The sequence below is a fragment of the Sphaeramia orbicularis genome, chromosome 6, assembly GCF_902148855.1.
Source record: "Sphaeramia orbicularis chromosome 6, fSphaOr1.1, whole genome shotgun sequence".
Classification (NCBI taxonomy): domain Eukaryota; kingdom Metazoa; phylum Chordata; class Actinopteri; order Kurtiformes; family Apogonidae; genus Sphaeramia; species Sphaeramia orbicularis.
Genome location: NC_043962.1, coordinates 31,216,715 through 31,240,790, shown reverse-complemented (window position 1 = coordinate 31,240,790; position 24,076 = coordinate 31,216,715). Strand labels below are relative to the sequence as shown.

The 24,076-nt window shown below is 37.5% G+C and overlaps 5 protein-coding genes across 6 annotated transcripts; 3 read left to right on the top strand and 2 right to left on the bottom strand.

Moving 5' to 3' along the window:
- Positions 1-49: 49 nt before the first annotated feature.
- On the top strand, positions 50-6,093 carry cd151 (CD151 molecule). 2 transcript variants are annotated; one of them, XM_030136121.1, is made up of 9 exons: positions 50-247; positions 1,194-1,278; positions 2,075-2,266; positions 2,897-2,971; positions 3,399-3,419; positions 4,281-4,385; positions 5,213-5,368; positions 5,451-5,537; positions 5,686-6,093. In XM_030136121.1, exons 2-9 carry the CDS (start codon positions 1,195-1,197, stop codon positions 5,743-5,745), a joined length of 780 nt encoding a protein of 259 aa, XP_029991981.1. In that variant the 5' UTR covers positions 50-247; position 1,194; the 3' UTR covers positions 5,746-6,093. The 2 variants fall into 2 exon arrangements, with proteins under 2 accessions (XP_029991981.1, XP_029991982.1); XM_030136122.1 differs by lacking the exon at positions 3,399-3,419.
- Positions 6,094-6,740: 647 nt separating this feature from the next.
- gatd1 (glutamine amidotransferase class 1 domain containing 1) lies at positions 6,741-11,371 on the top strand. Its single transcript, XM_030135800.1, has 7 exons — positions 6,741-6,926; positions 7,173-7,249; positions 9,872-9,977; positions 10,062-10,169; positions 10,256-10,347; positions 10,444-10,537; positions 10,891-11,371. The coding sequence occupies exons 1-7, from the start codon at positions 6,878-6,880 to the stop codon at positions 11,004-11,006; spliced, it is 642 nt and encodes a 213-aa protein (XP_029991660.1). The 5' UTR covers positions 6,741-6,877; the 3' UTR covers positions 11,007-11,371.
- Positions 11,288-14,674, bottom strand: chid1 (chitinase domain containing 1). Its single transcript, XM_030135799.1, has 12 exons — positions 14,285-14,674; positions 13,911-14,054; positions 13,510-13,642; positions 13,373-13,417; positions 13,170-13,276; positions 13,019-13,080; positions 12,568-12,657; positions 12,383-12,484; positions 12,139-12,288; positions 11,976-12,056; positions 11,849-11,891; positions 11,288-11,734 (listed from the first exon to the last, which is right to left on the bottom strand). Exons 1-12 carry the CDS (start codon positions 14,387-14,389, stop codon positions 11,636-11,638), a joined length of 1,161 nt encoding a protein of 386 aa, XP_029991659.1. The 5' UTR covers positions 14,390-14,674; the 3' UTR covers positions 11,288-11,635.
- An 88-nt stretch (positions 14,675-14,762) lies between these two features.
- ighmbp2 (immunoglobulin mu DNA binding protein 2) lies at positions 14,763-20,944 on the top strand. Its single transcript, XM_030135786.1, has 16 exons — positions 14,763-14,916; positions 15,217-15,299; positions 15,798-15,967; positions 16,055-16,250; positions 16,340-16,437; positions 16,572-16,735; positions 16,828-17,028; positions 17,534-17,681; positions 17,774-17,948; positions 18,057-18,239; positions 18,326-18,444; positions 18,531-18,625; positions 19,077-19,200; positions 19,311-20,147; positions 20,223-20,422; positions 20,567-20,944. The coding sequence occupies exons 2-16, from the start codon at positions 15,223-15,225 to the stop codon at positions 20,765-20,767; spliced, it is 2,988 nt and encodes a 995-aa protein (XP_029991646.1). The 5' UTR covers positions 14,763-14,916; positions 15,217-15,222; the 3' UTR covers positions 20,768-20,944.
- LOC115420510 (zinc-binding protein A33-like) lies at positions 20,943-23,795 on the bottom strand. The gene is made up of 6 exons (XM_030135796.1): positions 23,321-23,795; positions 22,344-22,439; positions 21,921-22,151; positions 21,806-21,828; positions 21,603-21,721; positions 20,943-21,525 (listed from the first exon to the last, which is right to left on the bottom strand). The coding sequence occupies exons 1-6, from the start codon at positions 23,711-23,713 to the stop codon at positions 20,975-20,977; spliced, it is 1,413 nt and encodes a 470-aa protein (XP_029991656.1). The 5' UTR covers positions 23,714-23,795; the 3' UTR covers positions 20,943-20,974.
- Positions 23,796-24,076: the final 281 nt, after the last annotated feature.

Genomic DNA, 24,076 nt, shown 5'->3' with positions numbered 1-24,076 from the left:
TTTCAATAAGCATGATAAGCCAGCTGGGGGCAGCCATGCACTTTATATAGCATTCAGAGGGGTGAGACAAACTGCTCTGCCAAAAGAGGACAGGCGCTCAGACGATCCAGTCTGAGTGTCAACCGAGAACTTACACTGTTGCAGTTAACCTTCACCGACAGCAGCACATTGACACTGGGGTTAGCGGGAGATTGGAAGACGTTACCCTGATAATCTGCATCCTTCGGGGCCCACCATCTAAAATCAGGTAGGAGTATTTCAGTCTCAGCGGAAAGGGAGAGGAGTTTTTCCATGACACAATGGTTTAAAAATAACTCTGAATGTGACTTCTTTAAGAGATTCTTTTTTCTCATAATCATATTTACTTATACACTATTTTGTCTCATGAGTAAAGTACAGGATTGCATATTCCATCAATGCTCCTATAGAGCTTTTTCTCATTTGTTTATTTCTTCATTAGGGGAGATGTTCAGTGCTAAGTTTATGTGACTATAAGTATCATATTTTATTATGCCCAGAATTAACTTTTCTTTAAATAGAAGCTGAAGGCAGCTCAGTTTAGGATATACATGTTGACTAATTCATAAAGTAAGAATTAAAAGTGAACAGTGAATCACTTGAGTGTGAGAAGATCAGGTTGAGTTACTGGGTGGGTGACACATACAGTATATCTGTCTGCTGCTTGGCATGTGACACGTGTAGTTAAGTATGTTTTCCCCACAACAGGTTTGATTTAATCAGTGAATTCTTTTCTGCAACTCTGAAATGCACTTTATATTATTTCATGTTCAACACATGTTGTGCGTAACATTAATGCATATAAAAAGCATATCCCTTATGACTCACTCAGACTGGATTGTACTTGTATATGAGCTCCAGCCAGTAAATGACATTTCACACTAAAGGTGGAACTAAACTATTTCACACTAAAAGAGGAAATTCCTTCATGTATACCTCGACTAACTAGTTTCAATCAGATAGAGAAGTGATTGGCTTTATCTTTGTCATGCAGGCAGGCAACACAGATGAAAATCTCACAAAAACACTGACACTCAGAGCACCTAAAGTTCATTTTACAGACAGATTCAGCTGTGCAATTTAATCTTCTCACAGAGACTAATTTAAGCTTTTGATGCCCTCTTTATTTTTACATCAACATACAGAGTAATCATGTGTCTTTTTTTTTTTTTCAGAATGGAAGCACGAGGTGAAAAAACACACACCTGTGGGACAATTTGCCTTAAATATCTACTCTTCTTATTTAATGTTCTATTCTGGGTAGGTTAAAATGTCATGTTTTCATCTCTCTACTAAGTATTGCACCAAATTACAGTCGCAGAAAAAAATTATTAGACCATCAACAGTTATCAAAAACAGTGGTTGTGCAATCAAGTACTAACTCCTGTGTGTATCATGTGACTAAAACAGACAGAAAAGAAAACATGGAATGCCTAAAAGCACTGCTTTTGTCAGTACAATGCCATAACTATTGATGTAAGAACTGAAGTGATTTTGGTTATTATCAAGAAAACCATGGAAAATGGCTAGATATCAGCTCTTAAATTAAAATCTTATTAGCTATTTTTGTTGTTATCATATTTGTCCAAACAAATGTACCTTTAGTTGTACCAGGTATTAAAATGAACAAGAAATTTAATAAAATAAGGGTGGTCTAATCATTTTTTCCATGACTGTATTAACACCATTAGTGGAACATATCAAGTATTATCCTTACTTTAAATATTTACTTTCCATTTGCATGAACAACACAGCTATTAAAACACCTAATTTTTCCCCACCTACGATAAATCCAAATAATACTGTAAGTTTGTTATACAGTTTTAATAAATGTCATATATTGTTTGCACTGGCATTCTGAATGTGTGATTTATGTTTATCAGAGAAGTGAGTGACAAACATATCTAGCTGCCTATCTTCTGAAGTTTAAGAATAGGGCGTTGTCATGGTTGCATCACTCTTGCTTTTTAGGAGTGACATTATAACTGGTATAAATTATGAGCTCCATTCCTGAGCATCTGGTTTGAGTTGAGTAGATAACGTTTTTTTCTGTCAGCTGGCAGGAGGAGCTGTACTGGCAGTGGGAGTCTGGACTCTGGTGGAGAAGAGCGACTACATCAGCTTACTCAACTCCAGCCTCTATTCAGCTTCAGCTTACATCCTGATAGTTGCTGGAGTCATTGTGATAATGACGGGAATAATCGGATGCTGCGCCACTCTGAAGGAGCTAAAGAGCCTGTTGATTGTGGTAATGTGCTTCTGTCACATAAGACACTCATTTATTTATAAATCAAAATTTTAATCCATGTCATGTAAATGAGGAAAGTCCTGTTTGTGTTCATACAACCTGGTCTAAATGTACACATATTCAAAGTTAATCCTTGCTGACCTTCTGTCTCGTCTTCCTGCATTTAGTGCAGCATGTTATGTCAGCATGGCATGACTGTCAGGTGTAACAGACAAAGTCACGCAGAGTGTGTCTTTAAGAGTTTAGATTTAGAGTGCAGCTCATGCCAGAGGAATGACGGGCATCACAAGCTGGTGCCTGGACTTAAGTGTGTTTGAGAGAGACAGACAGACAGACAGACAGACGGAGCATGAGAATTTAATACAGAAGCACAAACTGCACAAGCTCTGTGACGTTATGTCTATTTCAATATCCGCCCTGACCTTTGTTATGAATAACAAGACATGAATAATAGTGAATGACATGAATAATCAAGTGCATCAGTTGTTCTCTAGAGCATATTGTTCTTTTGGCTTATTCAGTTCATTCTTATTTAGGATATTTAGGCCACAGTTTAGACAAAAACTAGTTGAATATTTGCAGCTTGTCTTATTTGCTATGTTGTTCATTTTCCCTGTTTCTCCTTTATAGTATTTGATCCTGTTACTCTGTATTTTCCTGCTGGAAATAATAGCGGGTGTGATGGCCTACATTAACCACCAAGAGGTGAAAGATTTTCTTTCTGTTTACTTGTGTTTGCATGTAATTACAGACAGATAATTCTCCCATATGGTGCTGTTATTGTATGTAAACAATGACACTATTATTATCATCTGATATGTTGATATATTTATTAGCTACAATATTTTTACATTTTCCCCATCAATTATGAATCCCATCTCTATGTATGTTGATTTAATTATTTTCTGTGTTTATTTGTGTCACAACCTCTCTTCGTGTATTTCAACCCCACCTCTTTGTTTAATTCACCACCTCTAAAGTCTGTTGATCATGAAACAGAATCCTAAACTAGCACAGTTGCTGTACTTGCAGTTGTGAAATCCTCTCTTCATGCCTCTCTGTGCATGTTCTTCATTTGTCTTGTTTTTCCATCTTTCTCACACCTCTCTTTCTCCCCCTTCTCTCGCTCCAGTGTTTCCCTTTCTGCTACCAGGTAATCTGCTGCCAAATGTGTCTGTTTTATATCAAACTGTTTCTAAAACAGGGTGATATAAGATGGTTTGTTTTCAGTCTGTGCACATTATCAGTCAAGCAACAAATCAATTTTATTTCAAATGAATTTTAAGATTGCTCATGTGGAACAGGGAGTGTAGACAGAGGAGCCAAGTTCATATGTTTTGAGTTATGTGGGTATTGGACAGGTACAGTGGAATTTTACAGAGAAGGTAAAAAAAAAAACTTTATCAAAAGAATTTATTAACCCATAAAGACCCAAACAGCTACATGGTGACTAAAATTATCTACTCATCTGAAATGTATAATAACTCCTAAACTACAAAAATGATTAATCCATTTAAATAATTGGTGTGAAATGCTGTTTATCATCTTTTCATGGTCACCAGATATGATCCATGTGAACGTTCAGAGGCTTTGCAGTGAATGTGGAAACAACATCATCTTCCACAACACTGATTCACAATAAAACCCATGGAGCTCGATAAATGACAGTGGATGGAGAAACTTTGTTTATATTCAGTTAATGATATATTTTGTTGAAAAAGTCACGTTTTATCCAGTTTTTTCTTTTTCGCATATAATAACCCTGAACTTTAATATGAAGTTTTATGAGCATTTACATAATCAGTGAATTAAATGTAGGAAAATATGTGATTTTTGATGAAAAAACACAATATACAGAGGAAATTTTTTTATAATAAATGGTGATAAATCACTTAAGAAAGGTTCAATAAAGAGAATTTCAAAAGTAGCACTGGGTCTTTATGGGTTAAGGAGAGGTCTGTCAGTGATAGATGCACTTCTGAACAATCATTGAAGTGTTTTTTTTCTCTTACAGCTGGATGAGGAGCTCAGACAGAACCTGAAGGTGACCATGCAGCAGAAATACCAGCAGCCAGGGGAGGAAAGTGTCACACAGGCTGTGGACAGGCTTCAGCAAGAGGTGTGGAAGTGGAATATTTTATGTTAAATAAGATTAATTGTACAATCGGGGAACTATCCCCTCTACCAAGCTGACCATTTATATAACTGCAGTGGTAGAATGTAACAAGGTATTTTTCAATTGCTGTATGAAGTACAAATTGTACTTTATTGAGTGTTTCATTCTTGGTAGCTTTATGCTTCTTCCATGACACCTTGCAGGCAAATATGCATTTTACAGTCATTAATTTTCAGATTTTAATTTTTCATTCCCTTCTTTTCTAATGAAAACCAGGGATCGCCAAATGTGCTGACTTGACAAAACTGTTCCTTCTTCTTAAGTTAAATAAACACTCAAAACGCTCTTGGATTAGATGGAAAATACAGTGACACAAAACTGAAAACAGGCCTATTTTCTGAGGTCATGAAAAGATGACTTTTTAGAGATATATGTCTTCCACATGACAGTGATACTACAAACATAGGGTGAGCTTATAGAATATGATGCAAACAGAGCAACACTATTTGTGCACTGTACTCGAACTGGCTCAGCCTTAAATATCTATAGTAGTGAAATCAAACACACACATGCAATGAAACAGTAATATTAAACAAAAATATATAAATTAAAACACTGACAGGGACTACTTTACTGCATAGTCACTCTTCATACTTTAAGTAAATTTAACTGTTAATACATACCTAGTTTTACTAAAGTAAGGTTTACATGCAGAACTTTAATCTGTATTTTTACTGTAGCTTGATACTTTTTCTTAAGTAAAGTATCTGAATTCTACTTTGACTGTGTATGACTTAACATTATCATTTGTTTCATTTGAATTCTCTCAGTTTAAGTGCTGCGGCAGTAACAGCTCCTCAGACTGGTCAGACAGTATCTGGATCCAAGATCCACAGAATAAGCGACTTGTTCCTGATAGCTGCTGTAAAACCCCGAGTGACCTCTGTGGACAAAGAGACCACCCGTCCAACATCTACAAGGTGGAGGTAGGTAGAGCCTTTCAGTTACCTGATGTAAATATGAAATTGTGATAACACTGAATATATTTTCTATTTCATGTGCTTCTAGGGTGGCTGCATAATGAAATTAGAGGAGTTCATCCTAAATCAGCTGTATATTCTTGGTGCAGTGGGTATTGGTATTGCATTTCTACAGGTAATATCCCAACCACTGAAGTTAAAATACAAGTTAGAATGAATCAGTAATAAAATATTTTACAAAGTGCCAGGAGCCAAATTGTTAACAATACTACTTTCTGTGTGCTGTGTGGAACTAACAAATTCCTCATGTTTTTCTCTTTCAGCTTGTGGGGATGATGTTTACTTGCTGCCTTTATAGAAATTTGAAAGAAGATCCATACTGATTTTGAACACTCAAATATTGCAAATGTGTCACATCATATGCATTGCCAGATTTTTGGTTATTTTCACATCTGCAATTTACACACTTTTACATCCAGTTTGTTATCACAGTTTTAATTACACATACAGGACACTTGAGATGATTATGCTGCTGGACAGCAGTTCCTGTTCTGCATATTCCCTCGCATGCTTTCAGTTTTGTTCCTTTTACAAACATTCAATGGTGATACAATTTTAACCCATAAAGACCCAGTGCCACTTTTGTGTCAGTTCCCAAGTGCATTTTTCTCTCTATTTAACCTTTATCAACTAATTTATCACCATTTGTTCTCATATTATACTCTGTATTTTGCATTTTTAAGTATAAATCAGGTATTTTCCTATATTCAATGAGTTAATCATGTAGATGTTCATAAAAGCTCACATTAAAGTTGAGGGTTATTATATGAAAAATGGAAAACTGAAGGAAATGTGACTTTTTTTAGTAACATATATCATAAACTGAACTTAAACCAAGTATCTCCACCCACTGTCATTGATCCAACTCCGTGGGTTTTTACTGGTGACTCAATGTTGTAGAAGATGACAGTGTTTCCACGTTCACTACGGAGCCTCTGAATGTCCAAATGGGTCATATCTGATGACCATGAAAAGATGAGAAAAGTGTATTTTATACCAGTTACTTACATGTATTGATAGGATTAGTGGATCAACAGGTATTAACAGTTTAGATCAGTAGATGATTTTGGTTGTCGATGGATGGTTGGGTCTTTACGGGTTAAATAAAGAGGAAACACATAATCTAGGATACATCTGTTATTTTTTGTTTAAGTAGTCTCTTTTTTATGCCACAATTTATTTATCAAAATGAGTGAACAATGATATAAAATGATCGCTCTTTGAACGGCTAATAAAATTGTTTTCCATTCATGAACCTGTGTCCTATTTTATCCTGAATTACACCGGGCTTTTATTTTGAAATTACCCTACAGGATGTTGTTATCATGTGACTACAACTTCCTCTTCGTACTCCTGCTTGATTTCACCGATTTTTACCGAAAATTGCCAAGTTATTCGATTGAAAAAAAAAAGAAGTAAAATATTTGACGCAGGAGAAAAGTAGAGTTAAATGAAATGTCTGCGAAGCCAACTTGTTTGATAGTGGCGAGTGCCTCTCCTCAAGGTCGGATAATTCACTTATAATCCACAAACATACCATTGATTTTATCGTTTATTCATTTACTAAATACTGTGTAACATTGTGTTGTATGCATCATTTACATCAAACTGTTTAACATAGTATTTTTTTTTTTATTTTTTACGTTTGTAGCTCTGGCTATGGTCAAACCTAGTCTACAGCTGTCTAAATTACCGTTTCCTGTTGGAGATACTTGTTTTGTTTTATATTTAAGCGGATGTTTTCATTCAGGGGTGTCAGCAAAGTCATTCCACCAGTCCTTCAGCCTGTGCACCTCAGCCTTCAACCTCCAGACAGCAACACCTGGGGTAAGACTCTGAACAGCACTGAGACAAATTAAGATTTATGACCTGTAATTCATCAGTTAGTCCAGTACTGAGTGTTAATAATGATATCACATGAAAAAAAAACAAAACACAATTAAAAACAGATACTGCTTTAGTCACCATAATAGATAGTATTATATAAGATCCAGTGGTGGATGAGGTACTCAGATTCTTTATTTTATAAAATATACTAATATCATATTGAGAAATTGGCAAAAGTTCTGTCTTCAAAATATTTAAAGGTATAAAAATTGAGTAATAAAATGGTCCCTAGATGTTGAAGTTATGTTGTTTAAACTATTCATTTTAACTGCTAATATTAAACTAAACCAATAACTTACTATGTAACAATTCATTTTATCACAAACATTCAAAATCAAAGGCAACCACACTGTTGGTCATTAGGTCTGGGCGTATCAATCTAAATATCGGTAGTACTGATACCAAGATGAGTATCGGTAACAGATCAATATGATGATACATGATGAGATCCATACTTTTGTTGCAGTTTCTCTTCTATATGTCCAGCAACTTATGTGAATTCCCCCCAAGTCTGTCTGTCTGTGCAAACAGCGCACCCCTCTCTCTCTCTCTCTGCTGCTCTCTCAGGCACACTGTAACCCCCCCCCCCCACACACACACACACACACACACATACACACACACACACACACACACAAACACACTTTGTCAGAGAACGGAGAGACAGAGCACTGACTGAGTGCAGCCCGTGATGGCCGAGAGAAAGAGAAACGCTGTGTGGAGCTTATTCACTGCAGCTGACTGCATATGAAATTGCCATATGTGATGTGTACAATAAAGTCATTTGCCACTGTGGTAACACCACAAATTTAAAGGGGGAATTACTCTATTATTTTTATACTGATAAATAGTTTTATATTGTAGTTAGTTAATTAAAAAACATGTTTATTTGCCTAAAATCTTTGTCCTGTGTTTTATCATAATCATTATTAACTAACTAAAGGCAAAATCACAAAATTATTCAAAGATCATGACATTTCAAGTAAAAAGTATTGGTGATAGTAGCCCTGTATTTACTTGGTATCGGACTGATACCAAAATTCCCAGTATCACCCACCCTTATTGCTCATAAAGTTGGAATAAAGTATTTTTGTTCCTTCTCATGAAATGATTGTGACAATATGATGTATTCTTGATAGAGTGTAACTGGGATTTGGTATGTAATCATTGCACCAGGTCAAAGGTGATTACTGATGGGTATGAATAGGAGTAAAAAAGAGGAATGTGTCTGAAAACAAAATTATTCCTACTTTATGAGCAACAGTGTAATAAGCAAAAAGTAACTTAAGCTGTAAAGTAAAATGTCCCAGCAAAAAGTACAGTATTTGACTCTATGGTGTAGTGGAGTACAAGTATAAAGTACTTGTATAAAAGTACTTTCCACCAGTGAACAGCTTTAAGAAAAATCAAGACCATGCTACCAAACCTTTTGGTGTTCTCTTTGTGCTTGTGTCTCTTAATGACTTGATGTGAATGAGTTGATGTGGTTTTTATCAGGTTGCAATCGTACCAATAGTATGTCCCAGCACTATTACCAAAGCAATCTGGTGTGTTATATGGAACTTTAAGCTTTCCAAAGGGGTAGCACATACTCGAGATAGTTTGTTTTTAATTAGTTAGCTGTACTGCAGACATGGGCATCCATATTTGGCAGGAAAACTACTTTTGATATCCTTCCCCTTGCAGAGGTGCCAAGTAACACAAGTACAAATACTTTGTTACCTTACTTAAGTAGAAATTTTTGATATCTACACTTTACTTGAGTAAATATTTTTCGGCCAACTTTTTACTTCTACTTACGTTTTCACACAATTATCTGTACTTTCTACTCCTTACATTTTAAAAATAGCGTCGTTACTTCTATTTCATTTTGGCTTGTTTTTATTCCAGCTTGTCATTGTTCAAATTAAAAAAAACGATCCAGATAAATGGGACCATCCGGATAGAGTGAATTTGATTGTGGTTGGATGAGAAGTATGAACATATACCATTCCGACACCCTATTGGTTTGTACAAGATCCATTGCACTTGAATTTTTGCACCATTACAATACTTATATTCAACTAGTCATCATGTCCTCTGCTCCATGAAACACATGTTAATGCTCAGTAGGACACATATATGGTTCTTTAATATATTTGCATTGTACTAAAAAATGTGTTCATTTTCAGTGGGCATATATGCAGCTGAAACAGGCAGCCTGGTGCATCCCACATTTTTAAACAATAACATTAGTCATTATGGCCTTTAGAAAAACATTTTTTGGGGAGGTGGGGTAGTGCACTATAGGCCTCTGTGGCGCCGCCGAAGCTTTTGTCCTAATGGCATTTTTTTCCCTTACATGTACTTGAAACCAGTACTTTTACACTTTTACTTTAGTAAAAAGCTTGAGTTGATACATCAACTTCTACAGAAGTCTTTTTAAACCCTAGAATCTATACTTCTTAGTAATAAATGTGAATACTTTTGACACCTCTGTCCTTTTGGCATAGAAAACACTACGACCTCAGCATGTCATCTCTTACTCTGTTCAGAGATTATACTGTTTACTTTTAATTGTAGGGGAAGCCTATAGACTTTGTCGGAGTGGATGAAAGTACTGCCAGATGGGTGCAGGATTTTAATGTAAAGCCCTACGCAACACCAGCCAAACTTGAATCAATAGATGGTGAGCATACCTGTTTTTGTTAAAGGTCATTTTTAATGCCCACTGTTGTTTGGACTCTGCTCATGTCATGGTGACCCTTTTCAGGAGCTCGATATCAAGCGCTGCTCATTCCAGACTGTCCCGGAGCACTGAATGACCTGGCACATAGTGGTTCTCTGCACCGCATTCTCACACACTTTGTCTCCAACCAAAGTGAGTCTGAAGCTCATTAGAAGATTAAAAGTCTGTAACATATTCTGCATGTGTAGTGCAAATGATTTTTTTTTTTTTTGGTGCAGAGCCTGTGTGTGCTGTAGGCCAAGGGGTGTCGGCCCTTTGTTGTGCCACTGAGGGACAGAAGTGGATCTTCAGTGGCTACAGTTTAACAGGGGTTAGTGTTTCTCTAATGCACATGAGGGGGATATACCCTGATATATTAATATACAAGGTGATGTACAGTGTGTTAAGTAACCATTTTTGCTTAAAGCCCTCTGTGTTTGAACTGGTGCGGAGACCTGACTTTGCCAACCTGCCCTTGATTGTGGAGGACTTTGTGAAAGATAGTGGTGGATCCTACACAGGTGAGCCTCCCACATTAGCTGACACATACCTGAATTATATCCTCCTGAGACCCAGTAAACGTTCTGGCTTTTTTACATTAAATAATTGCCGTGATTGAAAACAGCAGGATGCAACAGTTTTTTTAGATAATTTTTTTTATTTTATTTATATTTTCTAGAGAATGTCCTTTGCAGTGGATGATGGTTGTGTTGTTTTGTTTAGTTTTTTTTTTTTAAGTAAAGCTGTGAAACTCTTGTCCCTTACAAAAGACAAAAATGCATTGCTGGGTCTCAGAAGGATGTGGCATTACACCCTTTTTCAAGTTCTTCTAAAGCCTAAACAAAACTCTACATTCTTCCTTTTTTTTTTTCAGCAAGCCAAGAAGATGCAGTGCACGTCGTCATAGACAAACACCTAATTACTGGTCAGAATATGCAGTCGACCTCACTCGCTGTAAATAATCTAATCCTGCTTTGTAGCACCAAGTAAAAACATCTTTACAGCACTGATGCTTAAGTTTAACAACTGCTATTTCACATTTATATTCATGTCATTAAACAAAAATTCATATTGGAAGAAGCTTGGTCCAAATATATGCTCATACAACTTCATTATGTGTTAATGTGAAAATTATAAACCCATGAAAACACACAATCAAAATGTCTTAGAAAATGACATGAAATAAAACTTGTGGCACATGAATCCCTTCATTCAGCTTTATACATATTGATGATCATGCACCCTCTGTTGTTAAATCAACATGTTATTACTGCACTCTGACTGAAATGTACACTTTTTTTTGGCTTTTTTTTTTACTGTGACATCAGAGTAAATGAATAAAACATACTGAAGTACCTGTTGTTTACTGTTTTAAAATCAACAAATCCATTGCTTTCATGTCAACAAGATTTCTCCAAACTTTTGACCCCATCCAGCAGCTGCCCAAGTTGAATATTAACCAAACTGTTTCAAAGGCTCATTTCGGTGTTCATTTCAGTTGTTTAGCAAAGGAAAAGAAAACCTGCATACATCACTTAAATTTTTGGTGCACCATGATCGAGAATAAAAACAAAATACATGTGCTGATGAACCAATGTCCACTGCTTCAAGTCCAGCTCTCACAGGAGGTCATAGAAATAATCCAGGCCTTGTCCTAGTTCCCACAAGGAAATCCCAGTCCCCAGTTCAGTAGCTAAAGAGATCCTCAGGTACATGGACTGTAAAATAATGAAAAAAAGGTTTATCTTCACATTAGTGCAAAAACATGTATGTTTGTGACGTAAATGGTAAATTGAAAACAGATAAATACTGTGAAGTGTGAAGAACTTTACCTTTAATGAAGGATAGTATACCACATGCTTAACGGCATTGTTTCTGAAATAAAAAGGGACAGATGCTTTTAAACAGTTGCTGTTTAAAGCCAATATTTCTTCATGTAAGACACTATACTATCACTACCTCTTGTAACTGAAATAATGCTCAGCTGAATATTCATCCCAGAGTAGTTTTGGTCTGTGTTCTCGCAAAATCTCAATGTACCTGAAGGAAATGAGTTACATTAGTGAAATCAGTTGTGGTTAAAATGGAAATATTCGAGAAGTATCACAGTACAGTACATTACCTGACACCTAGAATCGGCTCTGTTCCCTGATTTGCAAAATCAAGGCCGTATAAGTTGAGTCCAAGCAGAATCTTTTGCCTCCACTGAGTAGTAGGTGCGAGCTGGAGGACACAGTCTCTTACCCAGGGCAAGGGAGAGCTCGGACCTGATCTACAAAAAAAACAAAAAACAAAAAAAAAAAAAAAAAGCTTAAGAAAATAAACACTCATGCCACTGGATCTATGTTAGAATACAAGACCCTCACCTTGAACCACTGGAGTAGTCGTACGTCATGAGGCTGAATCCATCAACTGCCGGAGCCAACTGCTCAAACTCCTCCCTGCCAAACATACCCGGCTGTCCCGAACTCATGAAAAGAAACCACAGTTAACTGTCTAGTAATTATTTTTAACATTTTACACAGAGTAAAAGAAAATGTATTGAATTTACCTGGTGACAGCAGGTGGAATGACAAGGATGCAGTCCAGTCTTTTCGTCTTTAAAGTCTCACATATGTGTTTTATTAAATGGACGAGCTCCCTGTTTGGCAAAGATTATATTCAGTATGTCAGAAACTTGAAGCATCTCAGAAAAATACAAAGAAAGTATGTATTATTAATAGAGGAAAGAAAATATATCAAATCGCGAGGCCATGAATAATCACGTCTAGTTTTAATGCACTGCAGAAGGATTTCTGTTTCACCTTTATGATATTTACAGACTATTTATAGTCACACAGATATTGCTATTGAATAGATACCAGTTAGGTGCAGCCCTTTTAAAGCAGTGTAAAGAGTTCAGGTGTAATTGACTGCTTAGATTAACTGAGCACTGAAAAGGCCATTTGAGGCAAGCTAAGATTCACACCTCTATTAACTATCGTGTCTTTAGACTGACTTACTTTCTTTTGTTGCCTCCAAGCTGACTCCACAGCTCCAAAGTAAACCCATCAAATCCTTCAGTCTGCAAGGTCACAGCTTCATTAGTCAGAGGTAGGACAAACACAATACTGATTCAAGTTAAAGACTAAACACTTAGCGGTGCTTTATTACCTTAGCAACATCCAACAGCTCACTTGCCAGCTCCTCAATTTCATCTTCACTGGCCAGCACACTCATGTAATCCTGATAAGACCATCCATCGAATAACAGTCGAGGCACTAAGAATAAAGACAGAATACAGATAATGGAGCACAACAGAAAACACTCACTGATCTGAGCTGTAGTGAGCACTGTGTTGGATGGCATTCACTCACCTATCTTGACTTTCTTGTTAGACTTGCGTACAGCTTTGACCCAGCCTGAAAACAAACAGATTTTCTAAATCTTACAAGCATAACAAGAGGTGATGCACAGCTAAACAAAGGACTTTGGGCTTTGGTCAGACATCTACCTGGATCATGGTCGTGGAGTCCAGTGACGTCAAATGTTTCAGGTCCCCGTCTGCGAAGCTGAAGCCACACTGGTGACACTGAGGTTAGTTTGGAGCCAAACATCTTCGCAATGTCATAGCCATGGGAGTTCCACTGCAGATTGTGGAAAAAAATGTGAATTACAACAAAGAAATGCAACTTTAAAGGATAAAACCTAAACAATAAAACTCAAAATGTACAGTAACTACTACTACTACTGTATAATTACTTGAAATCAACCCTTTCCATGGAAGACATCAATGCAAAAAAAAAAAAAAAAAATCTTGTAGTTTTTTGCTTGAGTGAAAACTAGAACTGATCTTTGAGTTTTGTAGTGAAATGAGGTTGTAGTTTTAGTAGCTGTGCTGTTTTTTAAACTTACAGGTGTAACATATCCGAGCACTTGTCCTTGAAATCCTTTCTTGATATGAGCAGAGTATCTCTTTTCTTCCTTGACTATGTCTTTCCAATGCGTGTCTGACACAACAAGGCCTCTGTCCAACACAGACAACTCTGCTGGAGTTGTCTAAACAGTGGAATCAAAGAGAGGACAAAAGCACAGTTTTAGAAACAGACAACACACACCATGACAGATAAGGACAGAGGGGGACTTCCTGATCCTGGACAGCACAGATGAGGGAGTCCTGCAGTATGTCAGACCAGATACGATGTAGACAAGGCAGATTTTATGTCAGACTTTGTGGCCTGACAGTAAACAGCTTATTCCATCTCAAGGTAAGACCAGAAGTTACTCACCTCAGCCTCAGCTTTGTGCGACTTCTTTGCATCAGTTTTAGAAAGTGTTGCACTGACCAACCAGCAGCATGAGATGGCCTGTAACAGCACAACCGTCGTTCTCATTTCCAAAAAGGCGCAAAAATGAGTCGTACAGCTGTAAATAAAAATGGGTTAGCTCAGGTCTGCAGCTTTGCAGTGCAAGTGCTTCCTTCCTTCCTGACTGAGATGTTGCTGATAATAAACCAACATGTCCTGCAGAGATCTAAGCCTCACACACAGCAACGAGCCCAAACGGCCCCGTGCATCCTGCTACAACAGATGTAACCTGGATTTATAATTAAAAATATCGCTTTGATTCAGCTTGATTGACAACTCAGCTCAACGTGTTTCTGGAGCGTCAACGTAGCACAGCGACTTCCGGTTTGAGCTTTTCCAAATAAAAGTTTCCTGTGACAAGCAGAGAGTCATCCGAGGCGGTAGGTGGCAGCAGCTAGTGACAGGAGAGGCTAAACACAAGCAAAGAAGGCTGCATGACTACTGTAATTCTCCCGGTGTAAATATGTTGACATGACAAATATTTCCTGAATTAATCTTGATTTTCTGGCGTCTGTTCTTTCGGTTTTTACTAGCAACTATTTCCACATTAATGGGTAAGCGTAAGCACTGTTTGCTAACTCCGCGCAAGCTAAGCTAAAGTGACTCAGTTGAGTTTGTTTAATAAGCTAACATGGGAATATTACTGTAAATCAGCTCTATAGCACTTAAGATATATTTGCCTGGTTTTTCTTCACATGCTACATCACGACGAAAAGGAGACCATTTAGACTGGTCCTTTTCAATACATTTAAACGGGTCAAATGTAGTCGCCTGGTGTCAATGTTAACTTTTTGTAGGTTGTGTGTAGCTGAAACTGAGTGACATGATGTTTGGGTCTGATGATCTTTTTGCAGTGAGTCATGGCTGTTGAACAGTTTGTGTTTAAGACACTTGAGCTTCTACAGGAGGAGAGAGAGGCTGAAATAGCAGAGACAAGGTACGAGAAATTACACTTAGAATTTATAACAGAGGATGAGTGAAGCTTCTCCTGTTGCACCGTGTTAAATGAGTATTAAAATAGTTAGCTTGGATATTCTGGCTTTTATTCAAACAATTTAGGAAAAATCCTGGATCCAAAACTTCCAATAATACAAAGTAGTATTGTTTTAGACAACCATCATAGGGTTATTTTCTTTTTATACTCCTTTTGACAAGTAAACTGCCTTTAATCTCTTAACTTTTTATCTTGAGAGAGATTCTATTGTCTTTAACAAGGCATTTCCCCCCAGGAACTGTAACTCCAACAATGAATCTCTATTGTTATATCATGGTTATAATAATCAGCCTGCAAGTTTCAAATCAGTCTGACTTGATATAGAGGAGACTACTGATATTAAACATAATGAGGGCAAACCATCTTGTAGAAAAGCATGGATGCATCTAAAAAAGAAAAAATCTTGTCCCTATTAAATGACTCTCTTTACTTTTTCCACAGAATTTGGCAGGAAAATATATCTCTTAAGGATCTTCAAAATAAAGGAGTATGTTTGCTGAAACTGCAGATAGGGAGTCAGTCCACAGGCTTGTATGGCCGTACAGTTGTTGTTCTTGAGCCAAGAAAACATCTTGGTTTCTCTGTTCTTCCAAGCAACAACTTTGGACCTGGTGAGAAACTGAACATTTGATCTTAGATGTTTTGTTATTTTTATGTCACATTTTTCTTCATGTGTCATTTATGCATTTTTTCCCCAGGGGACATAGTTGGTTTGTATGATGTGGGTGGATGCAGTGCATCTTCTCAGATCAGCACAGGGATTGTGACGAGAGTCAGCCAGGCATCAATCAGTGTGGCTTTTGATGACTCAAAGGATGGCTTTAGTTTTGATACAGATGGTCTTTTTAACCTCTTAAAATTAGCCAATGATGTCACCTACAAACGAATGAAACAGTAAGTGAAATCTCAAATGTACAACTCTATAAAACATACATTTTGAAACTGTGAAATAACTTAATCTCTCTTTGTTTTTATGCCTGTAGTGCCTTGAATGCTTTAAATGGATACGGCAATGGTCCAGCTGCCAATCTGATAAATGTTCTGTTTGGAGATAGCAAACCTTCTACACAGTCACAGCGCTGTAAGTTTTATCTGACATATCTTGTTGAAAGTTATCCTATTTTTTCTTATGATTCTTAATTTATATTGTTATACAGTATACAATCTAAACAACACAACAAAATGGTTAATTTTGTGCTTCTCATATCTCATCAGATGAAATGGAATTCTTTAACCCAAACCTGGATGAATCCCAGAGAGATGCTGTGTCTTTTGCTTTGTCTCAGAGAGAACTAGCTGTGATTCATGGACCTCCAGGGACTGGGAAAACCACCACTGTGGTGGAGATCATCCTGCAGGCTGTCAAACAAGGCCAGAAGGTGGAGTGTTTTCAATGTGTATCTTTTCATATGTTTGCATAATCTCAGCATAGACAGGATTCTTTTCTTTACCGGTTTCTGTGTATGTGTAGGTCCTGTGCTGTGCCCCCTCTAATGTTGCTGTGGATAACTTAGTGGAGAGGTTAGCACAGTGCAAGGCCAAAGTCCTGAGGCTGGGTCACCCTGCCAGACTGCTGGAGTCGATACAGAAACATTCACTGGATGCCATCCTCGCTCAGAGTGACAATGCAAACATCATTTCTGACATTCGTAAAGACATGGATAAGGCTTTTGTAAGTCTGTTGGCGTGTACCTCTGTTAATGTTTTATCTAAAATTAGTTTCTGCAGGTCCTTAAGAAGTAAAGTCTAAAATCCAAAAATCTAAATCTTAAAATGTCTGAAATATGATTTTGACTGGTCTTGAAAATATTTGGTTTTTATAAGATTCCTTTCATGTCAGTCTTGCTTTTCACTGCGTTTTGAGGAAAAATTGTATTGATCATGCATTAAAAAAAAATAAAATAAAAACTCTACAATAACATTACCATTAATGCAAGCTGCATTTTATCCAAACACACCAACCTAATATGCTGTAATGTGGTGTGAGGGCTAACACAATGTCCCAAATGCTACTCATGGAAGTAATATTTTGTAATTGATTCTCTTAATAGTAGGGGGTGAATGCAAGTTCAATAATATCTGGCTTGATAACAAAAAATAAATCTTAAGTGACTTTAAAAAGACTTACATTTAATCTTTTGAAACCCTAAAGGATTCTGATATTTTCTTTTGTCAAGATGGGAGTAAAGAAGATGCATGATAAAGGAGAGCGAGGCAACTTGAAAAGGGAAATTGGGGAGCTAAGAAAAGAGCTGAAAACCAGAGAAGCAGCAGCCATTACCCAGATCCTTAAAAGTGCTGATGTTGTGTTATCAACCAACACAGGTCAGTTATGTCCCCTTGTGAACAAAATAATGTCCTTAAGTACCGGCAGAGATGTAGAAATGCAATCAGAGCCCACTTGTCTGTGTCTGCAGGTGCTTGTGATGACGGCCCTCTGAAGTTCCTCCCAGCAGAACATTTTGATTGGGTGGTGATAGATGAATGCGCTCAGGCCCTGGAAAGCAGCTGCTGGATTGCCCTCCTCAGAGCACGTAAATGTATTCTGGCTGGAGACTACAAGCAATTGCCACCTACCATCAAATCACAAACGTAAAAAATACTTTTCCTCTTTTTATGCAGTGATCCCAGTTAAAAAAAAACTAAAATGTTCCTTTGTTATATGGTTTTTATGACTTTATCTATACATATCCCACACAGTGCTGCATCAAAAGGACTGTCTCTGAGTCTTATGGAGAGGCTTATTCAGATGTATGGGGACTCAGTGGTCCGTATGCTTACTGTCCAGTACCGCATGAACAGTGCCATCATGGAGTGGGCCTCCAAAGAGATGTACCAGGGCAGGCTAACAGCTCACAGCTCCGTCGAGAGACATTTACTGAAGTGAGAATCAACTTGGATGTCAAAAATGTTTCCTGCCTGCTCTTGAAGAACATCTTTTTAAAAATGACTGTCTTCCATCTAAATAGAGATATACCAGGAGTCGCCTGTGTAGAAGAGACCAGCACTCCGCTGCTACTAATTGACACTGCAGGCTGTGGTCTGACTGAAATGGAGGTTACAGATGAACAGTCCAAAGGCAATCAAGGTCTGACATATGTATTCAAAAAAAGCAAAGTAGTTTTGCAATTTTCTAGTGTCAGATCTAACTGTGTGTTTTTTTTCTATCCTCAGGTGAAGTAGACATTGTTGAAATCCACATAAAGGCTTTGACTGAAGCTGGAGTTAAAGCCAAAGATATAGCTGTTATCGCGCCATACAATTTACAAGTAAGTGATATATGTGAAGATCTAAAAAATCTAAACCATAGAGGTGGAACTTTACCATGTACTGTATAATGGGTAACTGCAAATATAGTTACCCATGAATTTGGAACAATTTGTTTTCAAACACATTCTTTTTATTCCTGTGTGTACACATCAGTAATCACCTTTTTGAGAATCAGTCACATTGTCACAATCATTTCATGAGAATAGGTAAACAATATTTTATTTCAACTTTATGGGCAACAGTGTAAAATCACTGTTTGACAATCTATGTTTTTGAAGACAACATGAGGGTTTGAATATCATTTTAAAAAGATAATTAAAACTTTTACATTAATGAATTTAAAAACCCCAAACAGAATTAAGAAAAAATAATGAAAATACACCCTGAGATGCATTAAAGTGCTGTGTCCAGTTCACGTAATGTGGTTTTATGTGTGTATTTTTTGTGAAGGTTGATCTGCTGCGTCAGAAACTTTCTGCAAGGCATCCAGAGCTGGAGATTAAGTCTGTAGATGGATTTCAGGGCAGAGAAAAAGAAGCTGTGGTGTTGTCATTAGTTCGGTCCAACAGAAAAGGTAAAACCCGGATGTAAAGTCCTGTCAGATTCTTCCGCAACATGCACATTATCAACTTTAATTGTTTATCATTTAACATACCCACGTATCTATTCATCGTCTTTTTTTAGGTGAAGTTGGATTTTTGGCAGAGGACAGAAGGATAAATGTGGCTGTTACTCGTGCTAGACGCCACATTGCTGTCGTGTGTGATACTCAAACTGTTCAGAATCACGTTTTCTTAAAGTCCCTCATCGGTCATATGACAGAGTTTGGTGAGGTCAGAACAGCATTTGAGTACATCCAAGACATCGTGCCACAGAATTACACCCGTGAGCTCAAAGACACAAAGGTTAATACGTCTAGCAGCTCTAAGTCGACCAAACAGAAGCCCAAGGACCAGCCCCCAAACAAGACCAAACAAGTGCAGAAGAAATCTACTGATGTGAGTAGTAAGGAAGGAACAGCTGGGACACATAAGCTTACAAAACCTGGAACAGCTCTAACAGAGAATGAAGAGAACAAGAACAGATATATAGAGATCAGAGAACAGGTTGAGAGCTTTCTGAAGAACTTAAATCAGAGTGAACTACAGTTTCCCCCTACGTTTAACTCTCACGATCGTCTGCTGGTGCACCAGATTGCTGAAGAGTTGGGCCTTGTGCATGAGAGCAAAGGTGAGGGCAAAGACAGATGCATCACTGTCTCCAGACCCCCGAGTTCAAGAGCAGCTGAGGAGCCAGCACGAGAGGAAAACAAAGAGGAAGAATCAGACCATAAAGGGAAAACTATGCCAAGTCCACTAAGAGAGCCAGCGGGTCAGTCTGCTGTAGATTTAAAAAGTTTACATTTGGAGCGAATGAAGAGGGAGCAACAGAAAAGGGAAGAAAATGCCCAACCAAAAAAACAACAGAACAGCATCCCATCAGGAGAGGCACAGTCTTCAAAGAAGTCCAAGTCTTCTAAAGGTTTGCCATAAAAACATCTAGTCTGTCTTCCTTTCAGAGTTTGTCAAGAGATCTATAACCTTTTTTGTTTTCTAGGAAAGAACCGAACCAAGGCAGGGGCATGCGACATCGCTGCTGCAGCTTCTCCAGATGGCGACTTCGACACACTCATCAGTGCTGTCATGAAGGCCGACAGTGTGTGCAGTTTTGTCAAGTGCAAGGCTTCTGTTCTAACGTTGGGCCAGCTTTGCCTGTTTTGCAATAGGCAATATTGTCTCAGTCATCACATACCAGAGGTAAAAGAAGAATAAACAGTCTGGTTTGTGTTGTTTATTTGGTCATATTATACAGTCATACTTTTTTTATAGCTAGATGTAAGGATTTGCTTTAAGGTTTAATGCTTTGTCCAAAAAGTTGATGATTTGTTCGCGTTTTTTTAGGTTCACGGCTGTGGAGATAAAGCCAAATCTCATGCTCGGATGAGAATAAGTAAAGAGGGTGTCCTTTATGCTGGGAGCGGGAAGAAGGACAAGTCCATGGACCCTAATAAGAAAGCCTATCTGCAGAGGAGGCTGGACTCTAAACTTAAAGACATGGCATCACAGAGGAAATCCAAAAGCAAAGAGAAGGACAGTCAATAATACCAAATTACTTTTAAAGTTTAATTCCCTCAAGTCGAAGAGATTTACTGTCATGTTTGAAAGAAAAAAACATTTGATCTTTTCGTGAACATCAGATTATTATCTTAATACTTAATTTAATTTGTAAAGTATGGATTAAATAATGTTGTTTTTGATCAGTAAATTCATACTTTGGTGCAAAACCCTGTGTGTTTACTATGTGTGAGTTTATTCTACGTCCACTCTTACTGTTTGAGGACAGATTTTTAGCGGACTGGATTTCTTCTCATCGTCGTATAGCCCAGGGGAGAAGTAAGGGAAAATTCTCTCAGTGAATTTGTCTTTGAATGTATATATTGTTGTTGAGTCGGCAGTGTTGATGAACACCACTTTTCCTTTGTCATAATCTAGCTCCACAGTTATCTTCTGTGGCTTCTGCTTTAACACCAGTTTGATGCGAGGCGAGGTCTGTGCCCAATATGAGTCTCCGTTGCTCAAGCTGATCACCCAGAAACCTTCGCTGGGGTTGAGAAAGATGGTACTCTTTCTTTTGATGGACTCTTGAGCTGCTCCGATGTACCAGTTTTTGCCTTGTCCAACTTCTACGGTCCAGCTGTGTTTTCCAGATGTGAAGCCGATCGCTCCAAGCACACACACACGACTGGTGCAGCGTTCAAGGTTGTCTGGTAGGAGCTTCTTACTGTTGTATTGCACACAGGTCAACTCTTCAGAGAACCTCAGGTTGGATTGGGCCGTGTTTGGATCCAGGGTAATGGGAGCTAAAAGTGAAAAAGTTCAGTACAGTGTCAGCACCCCAAAATAAACCTGAACTTTGAGGCTTTTTCTGCTTACTTACCACAATTGATGATTTTAGCCATGTTCTTCCAAACTCCAAACTTGAGTAACCCCAGATGCTTTGCAGAGTTGATCAGAATATCTCTAATACACTCTGGCTCTTGAATGTTGCATTTGATCCTGCAATGTATTAATATGATCAGACCATTGTCTAATGCAGACAACAATTACTGCTAATTTAGTCTGATAGTGGCGTATGCATACCTTTTCTTTGTCTGCTTGTATTCCTATTTCAAGAATGGAGGAAAAAATAAAATATTTCATTAATTAAATGTTTGGTGAAAGAAATCCTTATTTTTGTTCAAAAGCATGAACATACATGTAAAAATGTTAAATCATTTTCTCTGAGGCTCTTCTCAATATCACCGATGATGAAGGAAAGTTTATTGATCTGGTCCTCAATGTGCTTTAGTTTATCGCACATCACCCGGGTCTTAGTTTCTTTTTCTTGTTTCAATAAATTCAGCCTTCTGTTTTCCTCCTCCTGAAGAAACTGCCGTAACTTCTCAAACTCCTCCTTAATTGCCTTCTCATCTTGATTTGCTTGAGTCTGTAATAATGAGGAAGCTGGGTTTAATACCAGTAAACAGTAGGAATGTTTATTTGAAGTGGTGAGTCATGTTTCTCTTCAGACCAGAAGTACATTTAAAAGTGAATCACCTTTGTCTCTTCACCTCAGTAAATACTAAACTGTATTTATGATGTTCATAAGACTATAAAGAATTGATCTACAGACTTTTACCTGTATGTAGGTTTTGGTTTGTTCCCACTCCTGCTTTGTCTTGTTCAGTACTCTGAGCTTTTTCTTCAAGGGCTCCAACTTTGCTGAAATTTCTCCCTAAAATATTCACAATTGAAGTTAAAAACATCAAATTACACTGAAAACACAATTTTCTTGCTTGTTCTTAATTTAAGTTTTTCAATTAACCCTTTCATACATACTGGTCACTCCAGTGGACAGTTATTCTACAGCTGTTCTCTTGTATATTCATGGGTTTTAATGTTTTAGTTCCATATCAGCTGACACAGTGGATGCTCATGCACCATCCCATAGTACACTGACATTCATACCATTACTGTACCTGTATGTTCTTGATAAACCTGATCTGCAGTAACATGACTGAGGGTAAATCAAATGCTAGTTGTTATTGGGCTGTAATTAAAAGTTTTCTAAAAACCAAATTTTTTTTTTTTTTTATATTATTTCCATGAAGTGAGTGAGAACTAGTATTAGATAAAAGGTGAGAAAACATCAGACTACCTGCATCAAAAATGCTTTTGTTTCATAGTTTTCACAGTTTCTGATATTGCGTTTTAAATACATGTTTCTTTGCTTCAAAAATGAAACACATGGTGTCCAAATGAGTGGACATTTTTGTAACTCCGTGAAAAATAGGTTAATTAAAAAAAAAATTCAATGTCATTGTTTTTGTCATGCCTAAAGAGGAATAAAAACACTCAAGAAAAAAATCTTGACTAAGGTTCTCATAATTTATGCATCAAAGGGTTAAATATAGTCACATTTATCCTTTTAATCCAATACATTATAGTTGCATTATTTTTTGATCTAAACTGATACTTCTTAATATATATTTTACTACATCAGACTTAGCCAGTCCAATACCCTACCATATTTTGTTTGATCTTACAAATAACTGTGGTTCTTATAGTGTTGTAGTATGTGTGAACGTTATTTTCCTGTTTCTATTTTTACTCTACCTTTTTCTGTTGGGCTGCCTCTTCTACCGGGCAGCACTCATGAACCTTATGGTATTTTGAGGTTTTGCAGACAAGGCAGATGGGTTCTTCATCATTCTGACAAAAAATCCTCAGCTTCTCATTGTGTAAAACACAGACATCCTTGTTCTTCGTGGTCTTCAGTACTTGATATTCCTCTGCAGCTAATTTTAGTGCCAAATTGATAGGAGGCCTCCCAGGGACAGACACAGTGCCACACACCGGACATTCCCGACATCCTTTCCATTCCCAGAATTTCTGCAAACAAACTCGACAAATATTATGCCCACATTTTAAAAGAACAGGAAGGTTGTAAATCTCACTGCACTGAGGACAAAATAGGTCCTGTTCACAGAGTGGGCTTGTCGCTGCCATCGGACTGAGTGAGGCTTTACAGAAACATGTTCCTGTTTTTCAGGCATAGAAACTGTCGGCAGTACAAGTCAGAATGCTTGATAAACTAGTAAGACTGGTTAAAGACACTGCTGGTAGATATTTGTTGAAACCCGTCATCTGTCATTGCCAAGTCATGGTCACTGTCACTGACAGACAGTAACTTTCAGCTTTAACCCATAAAGTCCCAAACCTCCACTGGTGACAAATTATCTACTGATGTAAACTGTTTAATACCTGTTGAGCCACTAATCCTATCAATACATGTAAATAATTGGTGTAAAATGCAGTTTGTCATCTTTTCATGGACATCAGATAGAACCCATTTGGACATTCAGAGGCTCC

Bases quoted from the DNA above. Each gene is read 5' to 3' on its own strand.
- LOC115420510 (XM_030135796.1), bottom strand. From the start codon at position 23,713: ATGGCAGCGACAAGCCCACTCTGTGAACAGGACCTATTTTGTCCTCAG. The intron at 21,829-21,920 runs GTATGTTCATGC...TTCTTGAAATAG, and splicing joins ATGATTTAACATTTTTACAT to GAATACAAGCAGACAAAGAA. The intron at 21,526-21,602 runs GTAAGTAAGCAG...TTTCACTTTTAG, and splicing joins GGCTAAAATCATCAATTGTG to CTCCCATTACCCTGGATCCA.
- gatd1 (XM_030135800.1), top strand. From the start codon at position 6,878: ATGTCTGCGAAGCCAACTTGTTTGATAGTGGCGAGTGCCTCTCCTCAA. The intron at 10,170-10,255 runs GTGAGTCTGAAG...TTTTTGGTGCAG, and splicing joins ACACTTTGTCTCCAACCAAA to AGCCTGTGTGTGCTGTAGGC. The intron at 10,538-10,890 runs GTGAGCCTCCCA...TTTTTTTTTCAG, and splicing joins TAGTGGTGGATCCTACACAG to CAAGCCAAGAAGATGCAGTG.
- cd151 (XM_030136121.1), top strand. From the start codon at position 1,195: ATGGAAGCACGAGGTGAAAAAACACACACCTGTGGGACAATTTGCCTT. The intron at 4,386-5,212 runs GTGTGGAAGTGG...GAATTCTCTCAG, and splicing joins TGGACAGGCTTCAGCAAGAG to TTTAAGTGCTGCGGCAGTAA. The intron at 5,369-5,450 runs GTAGGTAGAGCC...ATGTGCTTCTAG, and splicing joins CCAACATCTACAAGGTGGAG to GGTGGCTGCATAATGAAATT.
- chid1 (XM_030135799.1), bottom strand. From the start codon at position 14,389: ATGAGAACGACGGTTGTGCTGTTACAGGCCATCTCATGCTGCTGGTTG. The intron at 12,057-12,138 runs GTAATGTACTGT...CATTTCCTTCAG, and splicing joins GAGCCGATTCTAGGTGTCAG to GTACATTGAGATTTTGCGAG. The intron at 11,735-11,848 runs GTAAAGTTCTTC...ATTATTTTACAG, and splicing joins TATACTATCCTTCATTAAAG to TCCATGTACCTGAGGATCTC.
- ighmbp2 (XM_030135786.1), top strand. From the start codon at position 15,223: ATGGCTGTTGAACAGTTTGTGTTTAAGACACTTGAGCTTCTACAGGAG. The intron at 17,029-17,533 runs GTAAGTCTGTTG...TCTTTTGTCAAG, and splicing joins AAGACATGGATAAGGCTTTT to ATGGGAGTAAAGAAGATGCA. The intron at 18,626-19,076 runs GTAAGTGATATA...TTTTTTGTGAAG, and splicing joins TCGCGCCATACAATTTACAA to GTTGATCTGCTGCGTCAGAA.